The sequence below is a fragment of the Onychomys torridus genome, chromosome 20 (assembly GCF_903995425.1).
Source record: "Onychomys torridus chromosome 20, mOncTor1.1, whole genome shotgun sequence".
Taxonomy (NCBI): domain Eukaryota; kingdom Metazoa; phylum Chordata; class Mammalia; order Rodentia; family Cricetidae; genus Onychomys; species Onychomys torridus.
Genome location: NC_050462.1, coordinates 24,988,766 through 25,013,679, shown reverse-complemented (window position 1 = coordinate 25,013,679; position 24,914 = coordinate 24,988,766). Strand labels below are relative to the sequence as shown.

At 38.4% G+C, this 24,914-nt stretch overlaps 1 protein-coding gene across 1 annotated transcript in view; it reads left to right on the top strand.

The window, feature by feature from the left end:
* Tmtc2 (transmembrane O-mannosyltransferase targeting cadherins 2) overlaps window positions 1–24,914 on the top strand; it is a 409,491-nt gene that overhangs the window by 195,187 nt on the left and 189,390 nt on the right. The window contains exon 3 of the mRNA XM_036169974.1: window positions 12,777–13,605. Coding sequence (XP_036025867.1) covers window positions 12,777–13,605 — 829 coding nt within the window. The remainder of the gene's footprint in view (window positions 1–12,776; window positions 13,606–24,914) is intronic.

Here is a 24,914-nt window from a genome sequence, read left to right as displayed (position 1 = left end):
GACATGGTTTGGAAATATTTTCAAATTATATCTTTATTTTTATTATATGAATATTTTATCTGTGTGTATGTCTGTTTGCCTGTGGAGGTCCATGTAGATATCAGAAGAGGGCATCAGATCCCCTGGAACAGGAGTTTCAGGTGGTTGTGAGCCACTGTGTGGGTACTGGGAGTTGAACCTGGGTCCTTTGCAAGAGCAGCTGGTGCTCATAACCACTGTGCCATCTCTCCAGCCCTGGTTTTGAAATTTTTCATTCTAACAATGAGCTGTGTAACCTTGAGTAACTTGAGTCCCACCTGCCTTTTTATGAAAGACTAATTCACACAGTTGACAAATACAACAAGCATTTGTAGAAGAACTGTAAGATATTGTCCATATAAATATACTGTGTAAAATATTGAATAAATATTCATAATTAGTGATGCTACTACTAATAGGTAACTGCTACCACATCCCACAGTGAGATACAATTACAGAATGGAATGTTATCTAGGCATGCCTGTCTCCACCAGATACCAGGACATCATCTGGGAGGTGTAAAATTACTTTACAGGTGTTTGAATTCATTAGCCAATTATGTACAATTCTTCCTTTCCTCATAATATCTAGTTTCTCCCAGAACAATATAATAGAGCTTAATTTATATTCCTTTTACCATATCAATCGGATGATCTGCATTTGTGTCCACTGTTGAAAGTATGGGTTGATTTAAAACAGGGTACAAAATGAAATAAAAATGGATTTGGAAATACAGTCCATACTGTAAAATTTCCAGCATGTTTAGTTTAATAGCCATCATGGAAACTGATGCAAAAATAAAATGTCCTGCCAGTGCTGTTTGAGCTAGGAGCAGTATATCTAGTTATTTTCGTGATCTTAATCAGAATGTATAGCACAATTTATGTGAATGTTTTGCACCCTTTGTTCTTATTTAACCTGATCTTGGCATGAACTGCACAAAATATTTGTGTTTTGCAATATTACTGACATGGAGGTACCCTGTAAGGCATGGCACAGGGGACCCAGGAAGGAAGGGGTTTAAACAAGATTTTATTTAAGTAAATAGGTTTCCAGTAAGGTGTTAAAAAGCTGATTCCTTCACCTCCCCTTTCTTTTTCCTTTATCCAAACTCACGGAGTGTCACTCACGTACCTGGCAAAACTTCATGCTTGTCTCTCAGCAGGGTTCTAAGGACCAGGAGCCAGTCAAAAAATGATTGACAGCTCAGTCAGAGGGAGTCCACTCAGCCACAACTGTTAAAGCAGACACAATTCCCATTAGACAAATGCTTTCTGGACTTTCTCCAATGATCATAATCTATTAAAACAAGTTGTCTAATCTTATGAGTTAACTTGAAAAGAGAAGTGGATGTGGGGTGATTTGCAAAGTGTTTGCACGTGTAAGGTCAGTTTCTTTAATTGTAAATAATTAGGGCATGGCAATGATTCATGCTAATTGGAGCTGTGTCAGGCTGAAAGAATTATCCAAATATGTCTTGAACATTAATGAGAGATTTAGGCAGTAAATCTCATTTAACTCTGGGGCTTTTAATTGATAATATTAAGAAAAACAACAAAGGTACACATCTTAATGAAGAAATACTAAGTTTTACCTCAATCTGAGATCACTTGAAATCTAGTACTTTAATGATAGCTACAAAGGCATGATTAAAAGGAAAGATTAATAGCAAGGGTGTTAATGGCCCTAAAATTAGGTATTTCATAAGTGCCTAGTTCTTTTTTTAGTTAATCTGAAGTAGCGAGGCTTGTGGACTGCACTGATGTTTCGTTCAAATCATTGTCAAAGCACCAACCATTATAGTAATTTCACAGTTTTCAGGTTTTTTTTTTTGTTTTTGGGTATTTTACATATAAACTTTCTGAGCATTAAAATTTCCATATTAGAACTTTACAAGTGAGTATGGGATCAACACTGAAGAAAAAGGAATTGGGTGTACAACACTGACAGGAAGATTTCATCCATTAAGTAGGTCCTAGGAGCAGGCTCCAAAGATGTGTATTGCCATGTTGCCTCAGGCAAAAACATACATTCTTGGAGATGCTATCGGAATGGAACGTGAATGTCAAATGTTTTATGTTTTAATTTGTATCTAAACATCTGGCCCATTGCCACTTGGCAGCTATATTAATATTTCTTACTGCTATAGAACATGAAATATGTAACTCTTTATATACTGAGGGATTGTAAAGTGTAGCTTAGAATTCATGAATAGTTCTGACGAAAAGAAGACACTGAAGGGCATGTCCATGCTTTGGGGATTTGATCCTCTTTATTTGTAATATAAATATTATCATCTAGGATGAGTGTTCTACCCTTTGAAAGTGCCACTTCCAGAATAACATGATGCCTTGGCCTGAAGGAAACTCATCCTTCCCTGCAAATTATTGTTTGGCCTTTTACCACATTATCCATGCCTCGCTAGACCTAGTTTTTTTTTGTTTTTTTTAAAGGAATTTTCTGAAGTGACTAGCCAAGGGTACCACAGATCCACACATCAGGCCTTTGCTGCTCCTAATACATTTTCAATATCAGAGAGGGATAAAAAACAAAACAAAACGAAAAACAAAACAAAACAAAAACAAACAATGGTCTACGCTTAGTTTTTTTTTTTTTTTTTTCCCTATAAATTAGAATCCAGTCATCAGTAACTAATCCCCTTTGTTCCACTGACGTACTTGAAGATTTGTCATAAACCTTCCTTTTTCCTGTTTGGTTCAGTTAGGGGTGGCGAAGAGGTGGCAGCCCATTCCTTGCTTAGTTACCGGGGTCACCTGCCCTTAGTAGCCCTGTGATGTCTAGTTTTGCCCAAGTCTGCTGGGCATGACTCATAGCAATGATGTACCACCAGGTACCAGAGCACTGTGCAGGAACTTCTCAGTAGTTAAAATCACTGTCTACTGGAAGGGTGAGAAAACATGTTTTCCAACGAGAAAACCTTCTTTCAGAAACTATGGTTGCTTCAGTTGCTGCAGTCAAGGTAACTATTGTTACTTCATCAACTGACATTTTGAGAGTAGAGACAAGGTGTACATAAAATGCTTAAGATGCATCCAAATGAAAGCCTGCATTTTTCTTTTTAAGAAACAGCAAAGTCACTTGCCCACTAGATATTGATTACTCTATCTTTAGAGAAGACAAAATTTACTTACAGCGTCATCCTAGGAAAAGACAAAACATTGAAATTATGCTCTTAAGAACACTGATCAGGTAGCTAGGCTTGTTAAGTAGTATTTGTATGTACAAAATTTTCTTTTGCATATGGTGTCTTTTGTATTTTGATAGGAAAACTCCCACACTCATTAAGTAGCTGTCTATTATGATATCTTTGAGAGAAGAGGCTTGTATGGCAGCATCCCCACTGAGTTAAGACTCATTATAATTTGTCTCTTTATGTTTGCAAAATGCTGGGCTCCCATGCTTACCTCATTAATGAGACTGGAACGCATCTCATAAAGAGGTAGTTGGTGGCATGAAAGCCACACAGAGGGTTTTTTTTGTTTTTGTTTTTTGTTTTTTTTTTAATGTTGCAGTTTAATTCATTGGTGTTAGAAATGCATATACAAGGGCTTTATTCAATTAAGAGGAGATAGAAGTTCCTTCCCCAAATTCAATTAATTGTGAGCTCTTTTGATTTTATTGTTTCCCCTTTAGTTATATTTTAAATGTCTGGAAAGGGTCTAATACAAACCAACATGTTTTGATACTTTAAAAAGAGGTGTCTTCACTTTTGTGTGAAGCATCTTTTTTTTTTTTTTTTTGCCGATGCTGTTTCTTAGGCGACAGAGGGTATTTTCTTCATATATTTTCTTCATAAAGGCTGGATTGTTTTGTAGCTAACCTGATTTGACCATAGCGCACTGCCTGGTGGGAAGCATTAAACCTCTCATTTGAAACTAAACAAGATTACTCAAGAGGCTGGCATTCACAAGCGTGCTATTCCTGCAGTGGGTTAGGGGCTATGGCACACCCGTGCAGTTCCACTAATTGAACTCTTTGGGTCCTTCAGTTGCTAATAGTTAGCTGTAGAAGGGCCTTGCCATGGGTATGCAAGAGATTGCTAACCGCCTGATTTCCCCACGTTAGCTTAATGAGGAAGAATAATGGGTCACCATGCCAACGAAAACACCACAGCAATAGGGTGAGAAGCATATTTCCCCTGATATTTGCCTCTGGTTAGGGTTCTGTAATACACTGCAAATTCTGTAGACTGGCAGAGCAATTCAAAATATGATTTAAAATCACTGTCACCTTGTTTGATACATGTAAACAGCTGTGGTCAGTGAACCTGAATTCTACTTAACTCCATGGAGGAAGCAGTAAAAATATTATAAATTACTCATCTTCTTTTGCTGACAGCTTTTAGATGCTTGTGTAACAAAGCCTGCCTATATACTTTCATTTGGTTTTGAAGAACTTTTTTTTTAAAGACATTATTAGAGTAGGTATAAGCTTAACCAGAAAAATAAATAAATAAGTAAATAAAAATCTAGAAGCTAAGTCAGAGGCCTCATGCCCATGATTGTTTTCCCTCTAGTCACTATTTTGCATTTAGATACAGATGAAATAGTAACACAAGTCTATAATTTATTTACCACCCCCCCAAACCTAACATCCCATGATGGCTTCCCTACACCACGTGAGAGTAAACGTTACATTTATTGGTCGTAGTGTCATGGCTTTGATCATGACAGTTTTTGAAACCTGGTTTTTGATAACTTAGTTTTGAAGATTCCTGGTTAGCTATTTTGTAGGCTTTGTCTTCATTTTGAACTTGCCTTTGTAAGATGAGTTAGACAACCTTGGGTTTGAGAGAGAAGAATACAATCTTAAAGTGACTGTTTTGTCACATCCTATGAACTGTATATGCTTTTAGCATGACATCATCATTAGAGTTGACTTTGGTCATCTCCAAGAGATTAGTTTTTAAAGTTTCTAAACATTAAAGAGTTTTCCTTCCAATATTCCTACTTTGATACTATTATGTGAAGGAAGCCATTATCCACAGGTCACATTTATGTTGTAAGAATTATACTTCCCTTCTTTGTAGGTGTAATATACCTACAAATTATTTAGAATTCCTTTTCAAAAGTAGACCCAGCCGGGTGGTGGTGGCGCACGTCTTTAATTCCAGCACTCGGGAAGCAGAGCCATGCGGATCTCTGTGAGTTCGAGGCTAGCCTGGGCTGCCAAGTGAGTTCCAGGAAAGGCGCAAAGCTACACAGAGAAACCCTGTCTAGAAAAGAAAAAAAAAAAAAAAGTAGACCCATAATAAATGCATCATATAGACTCATAATATTTTATGCTTTGTGTTATTATAATCTGATACTATTTTGCTTGTAGTTATTCAAATTACTCCAGCTGGGTTCCTTTATATCCTTGACATCAGTGTTACTCTATGTATGTGTAACATTTGACCAAATGCACAGCTTGCTCTGAGCTTATCTCAAGTATTTCCTCTTCTAACTCTAGAATCAGTTCAAGTTTTCGAATCATTAGAAAGTTGTATTAGAAAGCAAAGATCCAGATACAGGTTAACAATCACTTAAGATGTGAATTAAGCAAAAATTTTAATGAGAATTTAAGCAAAATCATAAAACACTCCAACTCTGATGCTACATGATCCTCTCAGATTTCTTTTCCCTACAACTTTTTTTCTAGTCTAAATGAAATGATCATTGTTACATACAAGGTTGAATGTATAGATAATTATTATGAGGGATTTCAAATAAGCCAATAGTTTGATTATTATTGGAGTAGCAAAAAGAGGCCTTGGGAGAAGGCTCAGTATGTAAAGTGCTCGCTGTGCGGCATGAGAACCAGAGTTTGGATTCCCAGGAATAAAATCTGGGCATGCTGGCACACACCTATAATCTTACCTCTGAGAAACAAACAGAGGGATCCCAGAGACTCACTGTCCACCTGGTCTAGCCAATCAGTAAGTTCAAGTTAGTGATCAACTCTCTCAAAAAAAAAAAAAGTGTAAAAAAAAAATAAAAAGACCCTGGTTGTCCAATTTGGGCCATATTATGTGTACATACAGACATTTGCTTACACATGTGCGCATGCACACACATGAAAAACTCCATCTATTTTACAACTAATTTTTCTAAGTAAGGTATGTATAATAGTCTTTACTTAGAAAATCCTGTTCCATTAACTCAGATACTCTCAATGTGCTTTGATATCTAGATTTTTATGTCCAGTATCTCCTTTTGTTTAGTGAATTATCATCTATAAATTGCCATAAGTGAATTTCAATCTATAATTCATGTATTAAACTAACTTCTATATTTAGCTGATGTACTAGTGACTTCTTGTTGTACTAGTTGAATTCAATGGGAAACATTATTGTGTGTTACAGAGTTAGAATAAATAGATGCTATTTTAATAAAAATAAGTTTTATTACACCATTTTTCAAATTCTTTCCTCATAAAAACTGACTAAGATCAGTCTTTGACTTTCTTTGCATCTTTTAAAATACTAGACATAAAAATTCTTCCTTCTTATCTGTTTCTGGGTGTGAGAAAAAAGATTCTTCATCTTGTATAGGAAGCTCTTTATTAGGGAAACTTTTATTTTCTTTTAAAGTGAAGCAGACTACCTTCATGGACAAATTGGATTATCAGAAAAACTTTGATTAACCACAAAAGTATGTTCTAGGAGGAGATAAGTTCCGATTATCCTTTCAGCCACACATTCTTCCTTGTCACATGTTCAAACCATGGTGGGTTTTAATTCATGTCTTGAGGTAAAGATCCAGTGAGACTTCTCTGGGGCACAGGAGAGCTGAGAGAAATCCTGTCTTCTTGAGGAAAGGAAAGCTGTGACTTCAGTGATAAATGGTGGATAGAAAGTAGGTGGTGGATGGTTTGTTATGTCTGCAGAGCATTCCCTCTGTTTCAGGAACTGATTCTTATCTACTTTATTCTTAGAAGCACTATCATTGCCAAGGGCTTAATTTGGAATTAAATGAGCCTTATGCTTAAGTAATTTATTCTCATTAGTTTGCCAAAAATGAGTCTCATGATGGGTGTAATACTCCAAGGCAGAATGTTTACATTTTTGTTTCATTGAGATTTGCATATTTCTTTTCGTTTATGTCCCTGAAAATCCAAGATCAGAACACTATGTGGAAGCTGTGTTCTTCAAGAGCAATTTTCCATGAACCACAGAGGGAGCTGTGGTAGATGGATTAGTTCATTTTGCTTCTTTCTTGTTCCCGCCCCACTTTTTATCTAAGTACCAGCACCAATGACCATGCCAAGGTCTCCTTATTACCTTTCCTTTGCATTCTAGGTAATAAGTGGTTATTTTGACATTTTGAGATAAATTTCACTTATTTCTCTATTAAGCTATGGTTTTTCCCTTTTATTAATTTAGTTTTTCAATTAAGTGGAAAAGTCATCAACTATAAACCTTACATTGGTAGCTTATTTCCATTGTATAGGTTTTCTTGGTAGCCTTGAAAAATCCCTTCACTAATTTCACATTAGAAGTATGGAGACTAGAGTTGATTTTCCTTGTCATTTTAAAGAAAAAGTTTTCAAAAGGATCAAGAGAATATTTGAACTTATTGCAGACTTAGGGCATGTGTTGTAGATCTATGTCAGTAAGCAAATAGGTGAGTGAAAACTTAAAGAAACCCTATCTGTTTCTCAGCTGGCATAAACTCTGTACAAGTTGGTTTTTGGTAAGCATGCATAGGTTTCTCCGAGTTTATTTCTGTCTTACAGTGATTTGTATCAAGAAAAAAATGTTGCTCTGTTATTTATGAAACTGATTTATATGGAGATGGGTGAGGTGGGTATAAGGAGGTGGGGACAGTCACAGACAGACCCACAGATAGATACTCAGTGAACATGGTCACTAGGAGATATAAAGCAACATTTTGGTGTGTAGCCATAGTCAAGTTTTTGTATATGATTCATTCATGTCATATGGATATTATTTTCTTTATTATACTTTTTGGGTGACATTGGGAATAAGGATTCAGCTTAACAAAATTTAAAATGTTGATGTAAAGGTAAATAGGAAATGACTTTTAAAAGTTTGAGAGTCAAAGTTAATCATTTTACCTCATGCCTACAAATCTCAGGCTCTGAGGAGCCATAGGTGTTTCAGTTTGAATAAATCAGATGTAAAACAAATGTTTGAACAGTATTTATTGAAATTGTTTGTCCAAAACTTTGTATATTGTCTTTATTTATTGTACTTGTCAACTTAAGGGGCTTTCTATCCAAAGTCAGGGTAAGCATGATAAAGTACTCATACATATTAGTAGAACATGGAAAATTAGTGTAGGCATGGTGGCCCATGCTGTTGTAGAATATTATTTTAAGGTGTGTTACTTTTGCTTATGTTGCATTTGTTTAACTCTGTGAAGCTGTGTTACTGTGCCTGTCTAAAATGCTTGATGATCTAATAAAGAACTGAATGGCCAATGGTAAGGCAGGAGAAAGGTTAGGTGGGGCTGGCAGGCAGAGACCATATATAAAAGGAGAAATCTGGGAGGAGGAGGGAAAGGAGGAGCCAGAGGAGGAGGAGGACTCCAGGGGCCAGCCACCCAGCTCCACAACCAGCAAGCCATGGAGTAAGAGTAAGATTTACAGAAGAGGATGAGAAAAGCCCCTTGCCCCTCCTTATAAATCCTTTATCACCTGGGTCCTCCCTACCACTTCCTGTCAGCTAGTTGCTGACTCAGCTTCTTGACCTCAGGTGAATTTTATTTGATCAAATACATCTTTGCATCGTTGAACAAATGTTCCAGTGCATAACAAAAGTAACACACCCTGAAATAATACTCTACAACACCATGCCTTTAACCTCAGCAAATGTGAGGTAGAGACAGGCAGGCAGATTTGTTCCAGTTCCAGGGTGCCTGGTCTTTATTGCAAGTTAGGGGCCAATCAGGGATATACAGTGGAACCCTGTGGATACCCCCCCCACACCCACACACAAATAATAACAATAATAGAGAAAATATTTTTAATTGGAAACAAATGTAAAAATAACTGTAATAAATAAATAATAAAGTGTAGAGCATAGCACATAAGAGACTTGTTTCACTAATCAGAATGCAGATTGTTGACAGTTTTGAATATCTTTTAAAAGGTAAGTTTTGAATCCTATAAACACAAATGTAAGTATGCAGTTGTCATATCGAAAAAGTTCACAGGGTTTTTTGTTTGTTTGTTTGTTTGTTTGTTTGTTTGTTTTCAGATTAAGTTTGGTGCTACTGCATCTATTTTTTTTTAAAGCTAGATTTGTGATTCTTTTTTAAATAATTTATTTATTTATTATGTGTACGGTGTTCTGTCTGCATGCTTGCCTGCAGGCCAGAAGAGGGCACCAGATCTTATTACAGATGGTTGTTAGCCACCATGTGGTTGCTGGGAATTGAACTCAGGATCTTTAGAAAAGCAGCCAGTGCTCTTAACCTCTCAGCCGTCTCTCCATCCCTGCTGCATCTATTTTGTATTGCAACACCCTTCTTAATAGCCCAGCTCTAGAATCACCTGTATGTCTGTCAGCAGATTAGTGGAGTTATATACACACCTTTCATTTAGCTCTATCTGCATGTACAAGTGTATGTCAAAAGAGGGAACCAGATCTCATTACAGATGGTTGTGAACTACCATGTGGGTGCTGGGAATTGAACTCAGGACCTCTGGAAGAGCAGCCAGTGCTCTTAACCACTTGGCCATCTCCTCAGCCTAGGCCTGTACATGTTTAATCAGCTTATTTGTAACAAATACCAACGATAGGTGATAGAAATTGTTAATTTTTCTATAAGTTTACAAATTTTCCACCAGTGCTATATGATAACCATTTGACCCAACATGTTTGATTGCTTTTTTTAACATAATTTCAATGACATTTATATCTAATTTTTGTTTTTTAAATTTTGATTTATTTGGGGTATATGTTTTTACTATAATTACCTTTTACAATCTTTTGTGATTCCTGATTAAGACTTTGAAGAATTCTAGGGCTGTCCTATGTTCATGTTACAGTATGATTTGGGTATTTCACCCCTGAATTCTACCTTTTATAATTGTCTCATGTCCTTTGTATTCTAGATTTCCTGACTCATTTATTAAGAATTCAAATTGTCTTAGAGCCTGGGAGTATGGCTTATGTTTCATTATTTTGTTGTTGTTGTTGTTGTTTTTTAAACCTGGGAAAAATCTGCCTTAAATCTCTGTGTAGCAAAGGTCCTAATCACAGAATTTCAGTATCAGAATGAGAAGTAGACTATGGAGTTATGGATGGGGTGATTATCAGTTTAGGCTGCACTGATACTACCTAAATATTTTACCTAGACAGGGAATGCATATTTTTCTTTCCTTTTGGAAAAAAGAATTATTATTATTTTTTTTTAATGTGTGGGTGTGTTGCCCGCATAAGGCTGTGTACCATGTGTATACAGTACCCATGAAGGTCACAAGAGGACATTGGATCCCCTGAGATTTTAGTTCCTGAAGGCAGAGCTGTGATATGGCTGCTGGGAATCAAACCTGGGTTCTCTGGTAGAGTAGCCAGTGTTCTTGGAGTCTCCTTTCTGGTATGGGGCATTTGTGTCTTTAAATGCCAAGAATGGGTTCTTGTCCTCCCAAAGTGTTCTGCACACAGAATGGTATGTGACAGTTGAACATGGGCCTCTCAGCCTTCTTTTGGCCTTTGTATAGACCATGTACAGAAGAGCACCTGTCACAAGTGGTAGGCCTGATGATGTGTTGAATGAACTAAGTATGATTCAACAACTGAATGGCATTCTTTTCTAATATTCCCTTTCAATGGTTGTACCTTGACTCTATTTACAGTTCTCATATGTGTAAACTTCTTACTTCTTTGTGTGTGTTGCTTGTTTTAACTTTTAAGTCTTTGATATCAACTCTTTGGAATGTTTATATGATCTTGTCTATATCAGAAAGAACAGTGTTGGGTAGTTTTGATATACTAGACCAAGAACAAATTATGTATGTATGTATGTATGTATGTATGTATGTATGTATGTATGTATACAAGTCGCTTTTATATAGACTCCACCTATAAGCTGTGGCTGGAATATTTTGAGTTACTAGGTAAGCCTGAGCAACAATGGAAGAAACTGCCTTTAAAGAAAAAAAAATATATCAATACTTGATTCAATGAAATTTTCTTAACTTGAATTTATACATGAATCAGACTATAGGAATCAGATTAGAAGTTAAAATTTTTACCAGGGAGTCATGGCATACATCTCTAACCCCAGCACTAGAAAGGCAGAGGCAGACAATCTCTGTAAGTTCAAGGCCAACCTGGTCTACAGGATAGCCAGGGGTAAATGGAGAAACTCTATCACAACAACAACACACACACACACAAAAAAAAAAAAAAAAAAAAAAAAAAAAAAAAAAAAGAAAGAAAAGAAATTAAAACATTTGAAGATCTTAAGCAAATAAAGCAAAGATTCAAAGAATGAGTGGCTGGAGATTAGCACAGAAACTTGGTTTTATTTGGAAGCACACTTTTTTTGTTCCACTTTTTATAACATTAATTAATAAGGCATTCAGAGACATTTAAGTTGCCAAACAATAATTCATACATGGTAGTGAATCCCACAGCCTTTGAATTCTTTTATTGGAAGTATTTTAATATTAATTTACTGACTCAGTGTTCCCTTAGTACCACTTATTTCCCCATTTTCAGATCTCACCATGTGCCAGAATGAGTGTATGAGAACATGGGGCTGTGACATCTGCCACTCCAATGTCCTCTACTGCCTCTTTGGACTTGGCGTGTTAGATGTCACCACACGTTTTGGCTTGTTGCATGCTGGGGATTGAGTGCAGGGCCATGTACTTGCTCAGCACATGTACTGCTGCTCAGCTGCATTCCTACCTTTGATGCCTCACTGACAGGATCTATGTGGCCGTAGCTGGTCTTCAACCTGCGACCTTCCAGCCTCAGCCTCTAGATTGCTAATATTATCAAAGTGCATCACCTCTCAAGTATGTTTTACTCTGGTTAAAGGAATTAGCCAGGGCATTTTTAAGAACATGGATGGCTTTTGACTTCCAGAATTTTCTTTCCCTTAAAATAGGAAAATCCTTTTAAAAGTTTGCTGAAAGACTGAACATTGTTAAAAATATCTTTTTTATACAATGTGTTTTTCAGGGCATTGCATGTTACTAGTGTAGTGGCAGTGTGAGTCAGCTGTTGAACACCAGCTTTATACATTCTGCAAGGAGATTCAAGACATTGATATTGAAACCAACATGGATGTGGCTGAAGGCCTGGATGCCTCAGACCTGAGCAGATATGGCTGTTCTTTGCTTTCTCTGTGAAACCTAAATTATAATATGAAAGGAGAGAGTCATTAGGTGACTGCTGTAGCTCACACAGTGCCAAATACTGAAGCATAGCTCTTTCCTTGTGACCTTGCACTTCTAGGGAACTACCCTGAATTTATTTTATAGAGGTCAGAACTTAGATGCTTTGGTCATCAATATTTTAGAAAGGAAAGATCAAAAGGAAAACGTATTTATGCAAAGTTATATACAACCTAGGATTCCAGTCATTTTTTTAAAGATGAATACATCCCTAAGCAGATTTTAAAAGATGCAAATGAAGTTATGCATTTGAGACGTAATGCTGTGATTTAAGTGCCCCTTTAAAAACATATTTCAGCTCGGAATGTTAAATGAAATGTTCTCATGTTGCAGTCATGATGATGATGTTGTTGACTTTTCTCCCTCTCTTTTGCTTTCAGAGGAAGAACTTGTCTCTTTTTCTCAGCATTAGCTTGTTAACTTTCTGGGGGACCAGCCTTTTGGGTGCCCGGTTATACTGGATGGGAAACAAACCACCAAGCTTTTCCAACTCCGACAATCCTGCGGCTGATTCGGACAGCCTTTTGGCTCGCACGCTCACCTTCTTCTATTTGCCTACCAAGAACCTCTGGCTGTTGCTCTGCCCAGACACCCTGAGCTTTGATTGGTCCATGGATGCTGTGCCTCTTCTCAAAACTGTTTGTGATTGGAGAAATCTACACACTGTGGCCTTCTATTCTGGACTTCTCCTCCTTGCCTACTGTGGTTTGAAGAACCCAAGCGTAGAAGGAGAGTGTAACGGGAGAGCTGTGACCAACGGCAAACAGAATGCAAATGGGCATAGTTGCCACTCAGATGTAGAGTACCGGAACTCAGACATGAAGCCGAGCTTTGCATCCAAAGTAGAGAATGGCATTAAAAATAGTGTATCCCAGAGGACTCAGCTCCCTTCCACTGAGAACATTGTTATTTTGTCCTTATCTTTGTTGATAATACCTTTTATTCCTGCCACGAACCTGTTTTTCTATGTCGGCTTTGTTATTGCAGAGCGAGTATTATATATCCCCAGTATGGGCTTCTGCCTTCTGATCACAGTGGGTGCCAGAGCCCTTTATGTCAAAGTCCAAAGGAGGTTTCTCAAGAGCCTGGTTTTTTATGCTACAGCAACGTTAATTGTCTTCTATGGCCTCAAGACTGCGATCAGGAATGGAGACTGGCAAAATGAGGAGATGCTGTATAGGTCAGGGATAAAAGTAAACCCAGCCAAAGGTAAATGCTTCATTTTATGTTTTTGCCTGGATACTACACGTTCAGCCTTCTCATTTCATTGTTTCTTGCCTTTAAAACGCAGTGTTACCGATGAGACCCTTTTATGCGAAGCCTGTACCTTCCATCCTTACTTTTGTAGAGAACCATTATAAAAGCAATTGAGACACATGCAGCGTTCCATACTTACAATAGGTAACTATTCTCTAGTGTTCTTGGTTATGTTTCCACAGAAGAATTAGAGCTTATTTTGACTGGAAATAAAGACCGTCATAAGAGTTTAGAAGAATGCTTGCCGTCTGCACTTTAAAATATTAATAATTGTCTCTTTCATTGTAGAATGAAATCAAGTTTATATCACTTAAATATACTATGGATCTGGTTTTTCCACGCTTTGCCTGAGGAAAGACCACAGAACTTGGAGGCAAGCTGCTTCTGAGTCTCATATTATTGTGTATTAGGGGTAGGTGTGGGGTTCACTAAGATTTGCAGAGGTTAAATATGTTCGTGGCTATCAAGCAGTTAGTACATTCTTAATTTAAGATTTCTTAAGTAATTTAAGGAAAAAAACTTTTTACTATAGAATAAGAATATGGATTGTGCCTTTCTTTATTGCTTTTATTATAGAATAAATTATTTAGCCAATCTCAAAATTGATAGACATAGCAGAATCTAGTTTTTAATAAAACATACAAAGTGACAATCCAAAAGATGTTATCACAATTTAGACAATTTAGATAGTGGTAGAAACAAGAGAAAAAATGAAATAAGATGCATTTTTAGTGCAGAAATACATCACAATAAATGGTACCTGATAGTCATTCTTTTTTTGAAGTAATTTTTTACTTAGCCTTTAAGGTATAGCTGTTGGTACACATTTGAACTTGGATTTTTTCTGACACAACTCTACATAGAGATCCAAAACATATCAAAGGGGCAAAATGCTTCCAAATGGACAAGAAATAGCCTATTAATAGATTGTAATATGTTTCCATAGATCAAGATGCTCAGAAGTGACTTTGGCATCCTTGTTAGTTATCACAAGTTAAACCAAGAGTTTGTTGAGTACATACACAATACTCTCTGCCAAGAAAATATTTCTGTTTATAGCTTTCTGAAAGTTACATAGATTTTTTTGAAAGAGTACTTCTTTGATGTTTATGTGTGCATGTCTACATGTATGTATGTGCACTATGTGCATATCTGGTGTCTGCAGAGGGTAGACACGGGTGTGACCTGCCTTTTGTATGCTGAACCCAGATCTTCTGCAAGAGCTGCAAATGTTCTTACTTGCTGAGCTATCTCTCCGACCTGGGTTGCAGAGGTTTTTTAATGAGAATAGAATGAAGAGTTGAGCTACTTCATGCCATGCCATTCTTTAATTCTCTTTGAAAAATCAATCAGCCATGTGGCTTTCCTAAGTAGGGGATAGTGCTCAAACCTAAAACATGTAAAAAAAAAAAAAAAAAAAAAAGTTGCAGTTTTTGCTGAATGCTTTTCAGCTACTTTTTCTTTCTTTGGTGGTCTGTACAAGTTTAGAACAAGTCTATGTTGCCAGGGTATTTTCTTGTCATTTCAAACCGATGCATGTAAGGAATTAAAACAAAATCCCCCAGCATGTTACTTGAATCACAATGTTGTTTTGGGGATTTGTTCATTTTTTTGGCTATATTTCATGCTAAGCTGCTATTATGAAGGGCTCAGATAAGAGGTGCTTTGGGAAGATAGATGTTGTATTCTTTCATGTGGCAATCTCAATATATGCAGCTTGGAGCTGATAAGATGGCGCCATGGTTTTCCAGGATCCCTGTCCCTCCTTTGTTCCTATGCCATCTCAATGGGTCACCCTGCCCATGTGGTCCAAGATGGCTCATTGTCACATCAGCACTTCAGCTGACAGGAAGAGGGAGAGGAGGGGTAGAATGTGGGTGTACCCATTCTCCCTGAGATATATTGGAGGAATTGTATATACTTGGTTTGCCCCGAGATGGTTGGCCACATCTGTCTGTGAGAGAGACTGGGAAATATTATCTATGGAAGTGAAAATATCCAGCCAAATGCCATTACTCTGGAAGAAGGGTTGGGCAATATCAGGTGCCAAGGTCACAGTAGCACTGTGGCACACAGAAGGTAGAAGTGTTTTTAACCACATTGGTCATTTTCACCATTAACCATTGTGATGCCTAATGGTTATGATTTTAAACCGGTGTGTTCATGGTATGGTTAATGTTTTTTTGTCATGTCTTCATCACTATAGTTAACTATCTAGTAGACAGCTTGGTGTGTATATCCTCTTCTTCACAGGGCTTTGTAAATGGCATATGCTTCAGGTATTTTAACAAGAGGACTTAAATGCATGCTTCACTGACCAGAATTTAGTAAGAGTACATTGAGACTTGGCCTACTATGTTCCAGCCGGTTACCTTCTCTGCAGCCCTCAGTGTTTGACTTGACGGCAGCTCCCTTTTCCCAGAAAATGAACTCCAGAGTGATTTCTGCCTGCCCTGTTCTTTTGGCATTCCATATCCATTCTACCACTAAATTCTTCATGCTGTGTCATCAGTAATATATGCAGCATCTATCTGACCATGTTGCACCACCTCCACTGTTATGCCCTTTCACTAGTGCAGTGGTGCTCTACCTTCCTATCACTGTGACCCTTTAATACAGATCCTCATGGTGTGCTGACCCCCAACCATAAAATTATTCCATTGCTACTTTATAACTGTAATTGTGCTACTGTTATGAATCATAATGTAAATATCCAATATGCTGACTGTCTGATATATGACCCCTGTGTGGGTCAGGACCCCTAAGTTGAGAACCATAACACCAGGATATTATTAAAAAATTCCTACCTGAACTCTTAATCTTTGTTTTCTTGCTCTTTCATCATGCCTTGTAATTTTTCATTTCAGACATGATGTATTTTATAGCACAGGTGGAGAGTTCAGTGTGCGGTTTTCTGCTCATTGAGATTGGAGTTTTATTATATTTAAAATGTTTAGGCTCCAGAGGCATCAAATTTCTCTCTCTTTACATTTTTGTCTCACTATCTTTGGGTCTCTGTAAAGACTTGGCCTTTATTTTTGTATATATTAATATTTTAGTATATTCTACTGCTATACTGGACCCTTTTCTACATGTCTGAAGGTGTTCTGTTATGACTGAGTCTCTGCTTTTGTAACTATGACCTTGCCCCTTTTCTTTTCCTATGTCCCACCTCCCATTGAGTCTGGGACATCAGAAGTGACTCAAGCCAGCTGATGCTCTGATGCGCCTATCTGGACAGGCTTTAGTAGCTTCCTTTCTACTAGAAAGTGGACCTCTATCTAGAAGATGCTGTGTGAAAATTCCAGATTCAGTCTTCTTCTTTGCTTCAGTTAGCATTTCTATTCCGATGATAGAACTCCATGACCAAAGCAACTTGAAGAGGAAAGGGTTTATTTCATTTTACATATCTAGCTAGCAGTTCATCACTAAAGGAAGTTGGGCAGGAACCTGGAGGCAGGAACTGATTTAGAGGTCATAGAGAATGCTGCTTACTGCCTTGCTCCCCATGGCTTGCTCAGCCTGCTTTCTTACATACCCAGGACCACCTGCCTAGGGGTGGCAACATTCACAATAGGCCAGACCTGCCCACATCTATCACTAAGAAAATGCACTAAAGGCTTGACATGGGGCATTTTCTTTCTTACAACTGAGGTTTCCTCATCTCAAATGACTCCAGTTTATATCAAGTTAACATAAATCCAGCCAGGACACCCTTCTATTACCCGAGACACAAGAGTGAAAATGAAGCCAACTGGTCAGAATTGCCAGGCACCCCCTTAGTAGTTTTATAACTCGCACAGTGCTGCTCTGAGGAGCTCCCCTCTGCTGTTCCCTCTGGCTTTGCCTTGTTTCCATATTCAAGGCAGTGGTCAGCTTTGTAATGGTGGTAGTCAGCTGATGACTCCATGATGTTATTGACTTTCAGTTGGCTTCAGTTTTCCTGTTGTTGGGACAAGGGAGACCATTCCAGCTTCTCTAATGCCTGAGCTGACATGCTGACATGCTATTGTGACAGCCCTGTAATTTACCCTTAACCATAATCCTTAGTAACCCTATGGAGATACGTCAGGACGGGCCGTGTTCCATACCCTACAGTTTTCTACTCATTCTTGTTTCTTTCAAAGCAAAAACATAATCACAGAGAAGACGTGTATGTCCAGCAGCTTTGCCTGCCCCTGCTCCACTCCAATCCTGATAGTGGCTTCCATGCCTTCTTTTTGTCTGAGAAGCTCTGACCACGGAATGTATGTCTTCATCATTGCTTCTCTGTTGACTGGGTTTTCTTAGATAGTCTCAGTGTGGTGCACTACATCTTCCTCAGGTCTTAGATAAAGCTTCCATTGTCAGTAGGATGCATTATATGAGTTTACTAACCCTGTTAAAAATGACAGCTATGCCTCTTTCACAAGATCCCCTATCTTCTTTCTATCCCTCGCCTTTCTCACAGCACTCATCATGATGTTGCTTACTGTCTGAATGTATTGTCTATACATACTATAAAGATAGAAGACGCTTGGAGCTTTTGCACTTAAAAATGGCAATATGGGGCCTTGCGGTAGTGGTGCATGACTTTAATCCAGCACTTGGGAGGCAGAGCCAGGTGGATATCTGTGAGTTCAAGTCGGCCTGGTATACAGAATGAGATCAAGGAGAGGCACCACAACTACACAGAGAAACCCTGTCTCGAAAAAAAACAAAGAACAACAACAACAACAACAAAATAAACAAATAAACAGAAAAGGTGGTATGGTAGGGGGAGACTGGCTAAGTCAGTGAGGTGCTTGTGTTGCAAGTGTCAGGACATGATTGTCATTCCAAGAACCCATGTCGAAGTATCTAAGCATGGTGACATTGCATTTGTCCTCCTAGTAATGCTGGGGACACAGAGATAGGAAGATCTCCGGGACCAGCTTGCCAGCAGGTCTAGCCTAAGCAGTACGTTTCAGGTCAATGAGAGAGAGTATCTTAAAGAAGATGTATAGTGCCCCTGAGGATGATACATGGAGTTGTTCTCATGCCTCCACGTGGATACGTATACACATTTGTGGACACATTCCCACATAAGCATGTAGGTTAACATGTATTTATGTTAACACACACATGATCAAAATGCCACATATACAATATAGGATGGTGCCTCCTAGAGAGAAAGCATTTAGTAAAGGATACATTGAACAGTAACTATTACATTGTCCTTGAGTTTTACATTCAGTTTAAAAGTAGAATGTATAAGCATGGGATGAGGAAAAGTGAAATATTTTGTTGTTGATGAATCAGAATCTTGGGGTTGCTTTTAAGCATGATTGGGAGGGCTGGGAATATGGTTCATTTTGTATTTCAAGAGTGTTGTCTGGGACAGAGGCTTCCTTTTTGAAACAGACAAAACTCTTTCAATCCAGGTCTCTTGCTTTTTTTTGTTTGTTTGTTTCGTATTTGTAAAGCACTTATAATTCCGACTTGAGTTACTTCCTCAGCAATCATGAGATGGGGAAAACTCTTCTGTAAAAAGACTATGTTCAATGTGTCGCATTACTTAAGTCTAGCACAGTATTTCAGAATGATTTGCGAGACTGTGTGTTGAGTTTGTTTTCTTTCTTCCTTTGAAGGCTTTTGAGAATTTGCAAGTACTTCAGTCTGCCATGTGTGCTTACAGAATATGATTTTAAGCCTCGTGAAGCATTACATATTAAAACTGCTGCCCTTATCATGCATCCTGCAGACAGCTGCCAGTCATTAGCTGATTGGATGCAAATGATGCTGGGTGATGCTTGTCACAGTGACTGTGTGGCTAATTTATGCTTTAAATCTGGATGGTGGAGACAAATTATGGACTTACACTGTGTAAACTGAATGCCTTATCTCATTCTGTGGTTGATAATGTTTTTTTTTTTTTTTTTTTTTTTTTAAAAAAAAAAAAACCAAAAACAAAAACCCCAAACTACTGGCCATGGAATGACTACTGTAGACTGGCAATTTCACAATGATTTTGCATTTCTGTGCTAAGCAGGGGAAATTTTCTATGATGGTTTTCCTAAATGACAAGATATATGGGAGTTTGTTGTCCTTTTGAAAATTCTTTCTCTCCTTCTGAAAATTCTTCAGCCACAGCTGTCCGAATCAGCAACAGCATCAGCATCTGCAACTCCACCCTACCAGCAGAGGTTAGGTCACAAGGGCCATAGCTGGAGGGAATTCTGTCCCTCTGGCTCCAGATCTTGGACAGCTATGAAGGGAACTTAACTAAACCTTTGCCCCTCTAAAGAACTCAAGATTCAAAGGTTAAGGTGGAATTCTACTCCTCAGGCTGAATAGCAAGTAGCTCACTTTCTCTCCTTGCTTGCATCCTCCAAAAAGCCCTCTTGCCTCCCCTTACCCCTCCTTATAAACCCCTTTTCACCTGGGTCCTTCCTACCACTTCCTGTCAGCTAGTTGCTGACTCTTCCTCCTGACTTCGGGTCAATTTTATTTGATCAAACACATCTTTGCATCATTAAACAAGTGCTCCAGAGCATAAACAAATGTGACACACCTTGAAGCAATATTCTACAACCGGAGTTGAAAGTTTTTATTTATTAATTTATTTAATGCTAAACATTTTGTAAACTAGTTGATGCATAGTTCCTTACAAAAAGCATTTCTGACTTCATCACGAAGCAGGTAACGACAGGATTTCCCCCACTTTGGCCTCTGTCTGTTTCTGATGCCCCTTGTCTCCTCCCTCACCTGTGTAGAAGTTGACAGCATTGGCTTCGGCTGCCTTGGCTGTCTGGCCTGTACGGAGTGTGTCTCATTTCACGCAGCTTGCATGTGCTCATGCTCTGTGATGGTTCTGGCCTCCCCAGACCCTGTCTTTGTTTTCCCTTGCATCAGTTGCTGCAGAAGTGGTTAGAGTGGAGGTGGTGTCAGTACACATGCCATTGGCTTTCTAAGTGATGTCACTGGTGACCTCCTGCTGCAAGAGCTGTACCCTCTGCAGGAACTTTCAGCATTACATACTCATCATGCCTATGTTCAGAACCCAACTACTTTCAATAATATTACTTACATCTATTAATAAGGTAATCTTCACAGACTAACAGAGTCATTATAGATAAACTTAACTACATAAACATAAAAATCAATGATAGCATATATGTGATCCCTTCTGCCAAACCACCAGACACATACTAAAACACATTACAGATTTAAAGTTCCAGATTCAATATAATTCTCTGAGACTCATAGATTGCTTGCTAGCATGCACAGAGCCTTGAGTTTGGTGTCCAGTACCATATAAACTGTGCCTGGTCTCTTAGGCCTTTCTGGTAGCACTAAGGAAGTAGAAACAGGAGGCTCTAACTTCAGGGCCACTCCCAATTATACAGTTCAAACCCAGACCAAGCTATAATGAGACTCTAACTCAAGAAACCAAAACAAGCATATAAACAAGACCAAGGCTTTGGGTTCGATGTAGCAAACATATGGCTATGGTTTTTGGTTGTTTTAAATAATTTTTTAAATTATGAACAGTTAAGCAGTTTAGATTAAGCTGAGGAAAAGTTCACAGGCTAAAGTTGGTTCTTGATTCCTTTTTTCCCATGTAAGCATGTGGGATGCAGCTCTAAAAGATGGGCATACAATGGTTCTCATATTTCTAGCTCTCAGTGCCTCTCCAGGCATCCTGTATTTGTTCTTACCCAAGTAATAAAGTTTGTTATGATGCCTGTATAGAAAGCTGGAGACAGGATCCCTATTCCCAGTTCTGTGTTGTTTGACAAGTTTTATTTGTTCCTGGATAACTGTGAAAATGACTACTCACTTTTAACCTCATATGGTTTTAAATTTAAACACAGATACATATATGCATACGTACACACACACACACACACACACACACATATATGCTTGTGCACGCACACACACACACACACACACACACACACACACACACACACACACACAGTTTTGTTTGGGAAATAACTGAAAGTTTGCCTGAACTCTAAATCTCAATGACATATGAAAATTGACAGTTGTGGCCTTATAGTCTAAGTTCTAAGTGAAAATCCTCTCCCTCTTTAACTCTGGGACAGTGTAATCAAGCAGCCAGCTTTGTAAACATGGGAGAAATAGAGTTCTAGTTCTCCAGTAACTTATCATGGCATTTCAAAGAGAAGATGAAAACATTTCAAAAGAGGTTAAGATTTTAGAAATTATTCATATAATTAATAGCGTCAACAAGGAAGACCACTGTTGCATTTCAAGGTTGTCTGGCTGGACTAAAATCTTTTAAACAGTGAAAACAAAACAACAACAGACAGAAAAATAGCACCACAACAAAAGCAGAACAAACTTTGAACAGCCGTATTAGGAGGAAGGTAGTACAAATGAACTCAGAGAGGCTAATGTGAGGTGAGGGCTTCCCTAGGATGGAGGGATTCTGTGTTCATCTTCTCAGCCCCTGTCTATTGAGTAGCAAAAACAAAATAACATAAATAACAGGACTCTGCTGGGTGGTGATGGTGCACACCTTTAATCCCAGCATTCAGGAGGCTAGCAGATCTCTGTGAGTTCCAGGGTAGCATGGTCTACTGATTGAGTTCCAGGAAAGTTAGGTCTACACATAGAAACCCTGTCAAAACAAACAAACAAACAAACAAAAAACCACCACCAACAACAGGACTCAGAAGAAATGGAACTGTCTCATGTGGTGGTATTATGTTCCCCAAAATATTGTGTACCCTAATAAACTTATCTGGGGTCAGGACAGCCACTAGATACAGAGGCTAGAAAATGGTGGCACTCACACCTTTAATCCTAACATTCCAGAGGCAGAAATCCCTCTGGATCTCTGTGAGTTCAAGGCCAAATTAAACACACGCCTTTAATCTCAATACCAACCAATAGAAGACCTGGAGGTGTGTACAGACAGGCAGTGACGAGGAGGTCATGTGGTTGGGTTTACAACCAATGAGAAGGCAGAACAGAAAGTCTATAAAAAGGAAAAAGTAGGCCTCTTGTGGAGAGGAAAGACAGCAGCAACAGTGAAGGGTAAGGCCAGCCTGGTCTACTGAGCATCCAAAGCTACATGGAGAAACCCTGCCTCAAAAAACCAAAAAGAAAAAAAAAAAAGGGCTCTAACCAGATGCAATGCACATATGCACAGCTATGTGTTTTATAGATAAAGGTGTTGGTTACTACTGACTCTGTATTTAAGATTATTCATAATAAAATTCAGATATGTTTCTAGGCTTTTAAAAATCCCTCTGTCCTGAAATTAGCATTACCTTAGGCTATATTTATAATGGTTTATGTTCTGAAGAAATTGAGACTGTTTAGGCTCTTATTAAGATAAGCCTGAAATTAGATTGTCCTTACTTACATATTTTGTTTCTTCAAAATGCTGTAACATTTTTCCTTAATTAAACATTTATCAAAATATGCTTGTTACAGATAGCATTTATAGAAAATATGTGTGTGTGTGTGTGTGTGTGTGTGTGTGCTTACTGTAACTGTGTACTTTAAATGATAGTATCAAGAAGTACCTATTTCATGGATAAGGAAAAAGTCCTGCCCCAGTACCTTTGAGGACAGTGTCCCGCTACCCAGGTTTGCTCCTTTCCAGTTTTCATTTTCCATCTGTGGTAGGTCCTCAAATGTGTTTGAAGTATAAGTTATGCATATAGGTACCTTTGCTTTCATATTTCTGTCTCAAAAGTTTTTGACATTTCACCATTAGGTAGTTACATTTTATTGGTTTCTCCATGGATAGATTCCCCTTTCAAAAGCAGGTGTCTTTTATGTAGCGTAGTGTAGCCCAGAACTTAATATATAGTCTAGGCAGTCCACCTTCCTTTCCATGTTTCCAAAATGTTGGGAACGCATAGTGTGAATTATACTACTAAGCTTGTACATAACTTTGTGTTTGTGTTATTAGTTATTGAACCTTGGGGGTTGGGAATTTAGCTCAGTGGTAGGGGTAGAGCGCTTGCCTAGCAAGCACAAGACCCTGGGTTTGATCCTCAGCTGAGAGAGAGAGAGAGAGAGAGAGAGAGAGAGAGAGAGAGAGAGAGAGAGAGAGAGAGAGAGAGATTGAGATTGAACTTTGGGATTTCAATTTGTACTAAACAAGCATTCTACTAATGAGCCGACAACCTAACCATGCTTTATTTTGAGACAGTCTTAAATTACCGATGCAAGGGTTAAACGCTCCCTTTTGTGGCCTCCATCTTCCAGATGGCTAGGGTTACAGGTACCTGCTGCCACTCTGACTTGCAGGTAAATTTTCTTATCATTGTTTTGAGATAGGGTTTCATTCTGCAATCTATATTGGCCTACTCTCTGTGTAGCCCATGCTGGTCTTAAACTCTGAAAGCAATCCTCCTGCCTCAGCTTTCAAACCCTCTGAAGTGTTGGGCTTGAAAGTATGTTTTTTGGAATATTATTTTAAGGTGTGTTACTTTTGTTTATGTTGCATTTGTTTAACTCTGAAGCTGTGTTATTGTACCTGTGTGAAACACTGGATGGTCTAATAAAGAACTGACCAATATCCAGGCAGGAGAAAGGACAGGCAGGGCTGGCAGGCAGAGAGGATACAGAGAAGGAGAAAACTGGGAAGAGAGACCTAGCAGTCAAAAGAGCTGGGAACCAGAGAAGGAGGAGGACTTCAGGAGCTAGCCATCCAGCCCCCCAGCTATACAGCTACATAGCAAGCCATGGCCTAAGAGTAAGATTTACAGAAGTAAGAGATGTGAAAAGCCCATAGGCAAAAGATAGATGGGATCATTTAAGTTAAGCAAAGCTGGCAAGAAACTAAGCCAAGCTAAGGCAGGGCGTAATATAATTAAGATAAGCCTCTGTGTGTGGTTCATTTGGGAGCTGGGTGGAGGGCCCTCCAAAAAGAGGTCCAAACCAACCAACAATAGTGTGGGCCATCACAGTTGATTTTGTCAGTAATCTTGATCACCAGAAATTCTTTATTTCAAGTTTTAAGGTTTTCTGGATTTTCCGTGTTTTTACAACTAGTGTTGATGATAGTCTACACCATTCAATCTACTAACTTGATGGATAGTGACAAATGTATGCAAGTGGAAGCCATCCTCACACCTTGCTGCTTTCCCTCACTGCTTGCTTGCCTATCTGGATTCCTAGTCTCCTATAGTATGCAGACTTTATAATTGCCTCACTTTCCTACCTGTTAATATACGCATTCATAAATTTCTTTTCTTTTCTTTTTTTGGTTTTTCGAGACAGGGTTTCTCTGTGTATCTTTGCGCCTTTCC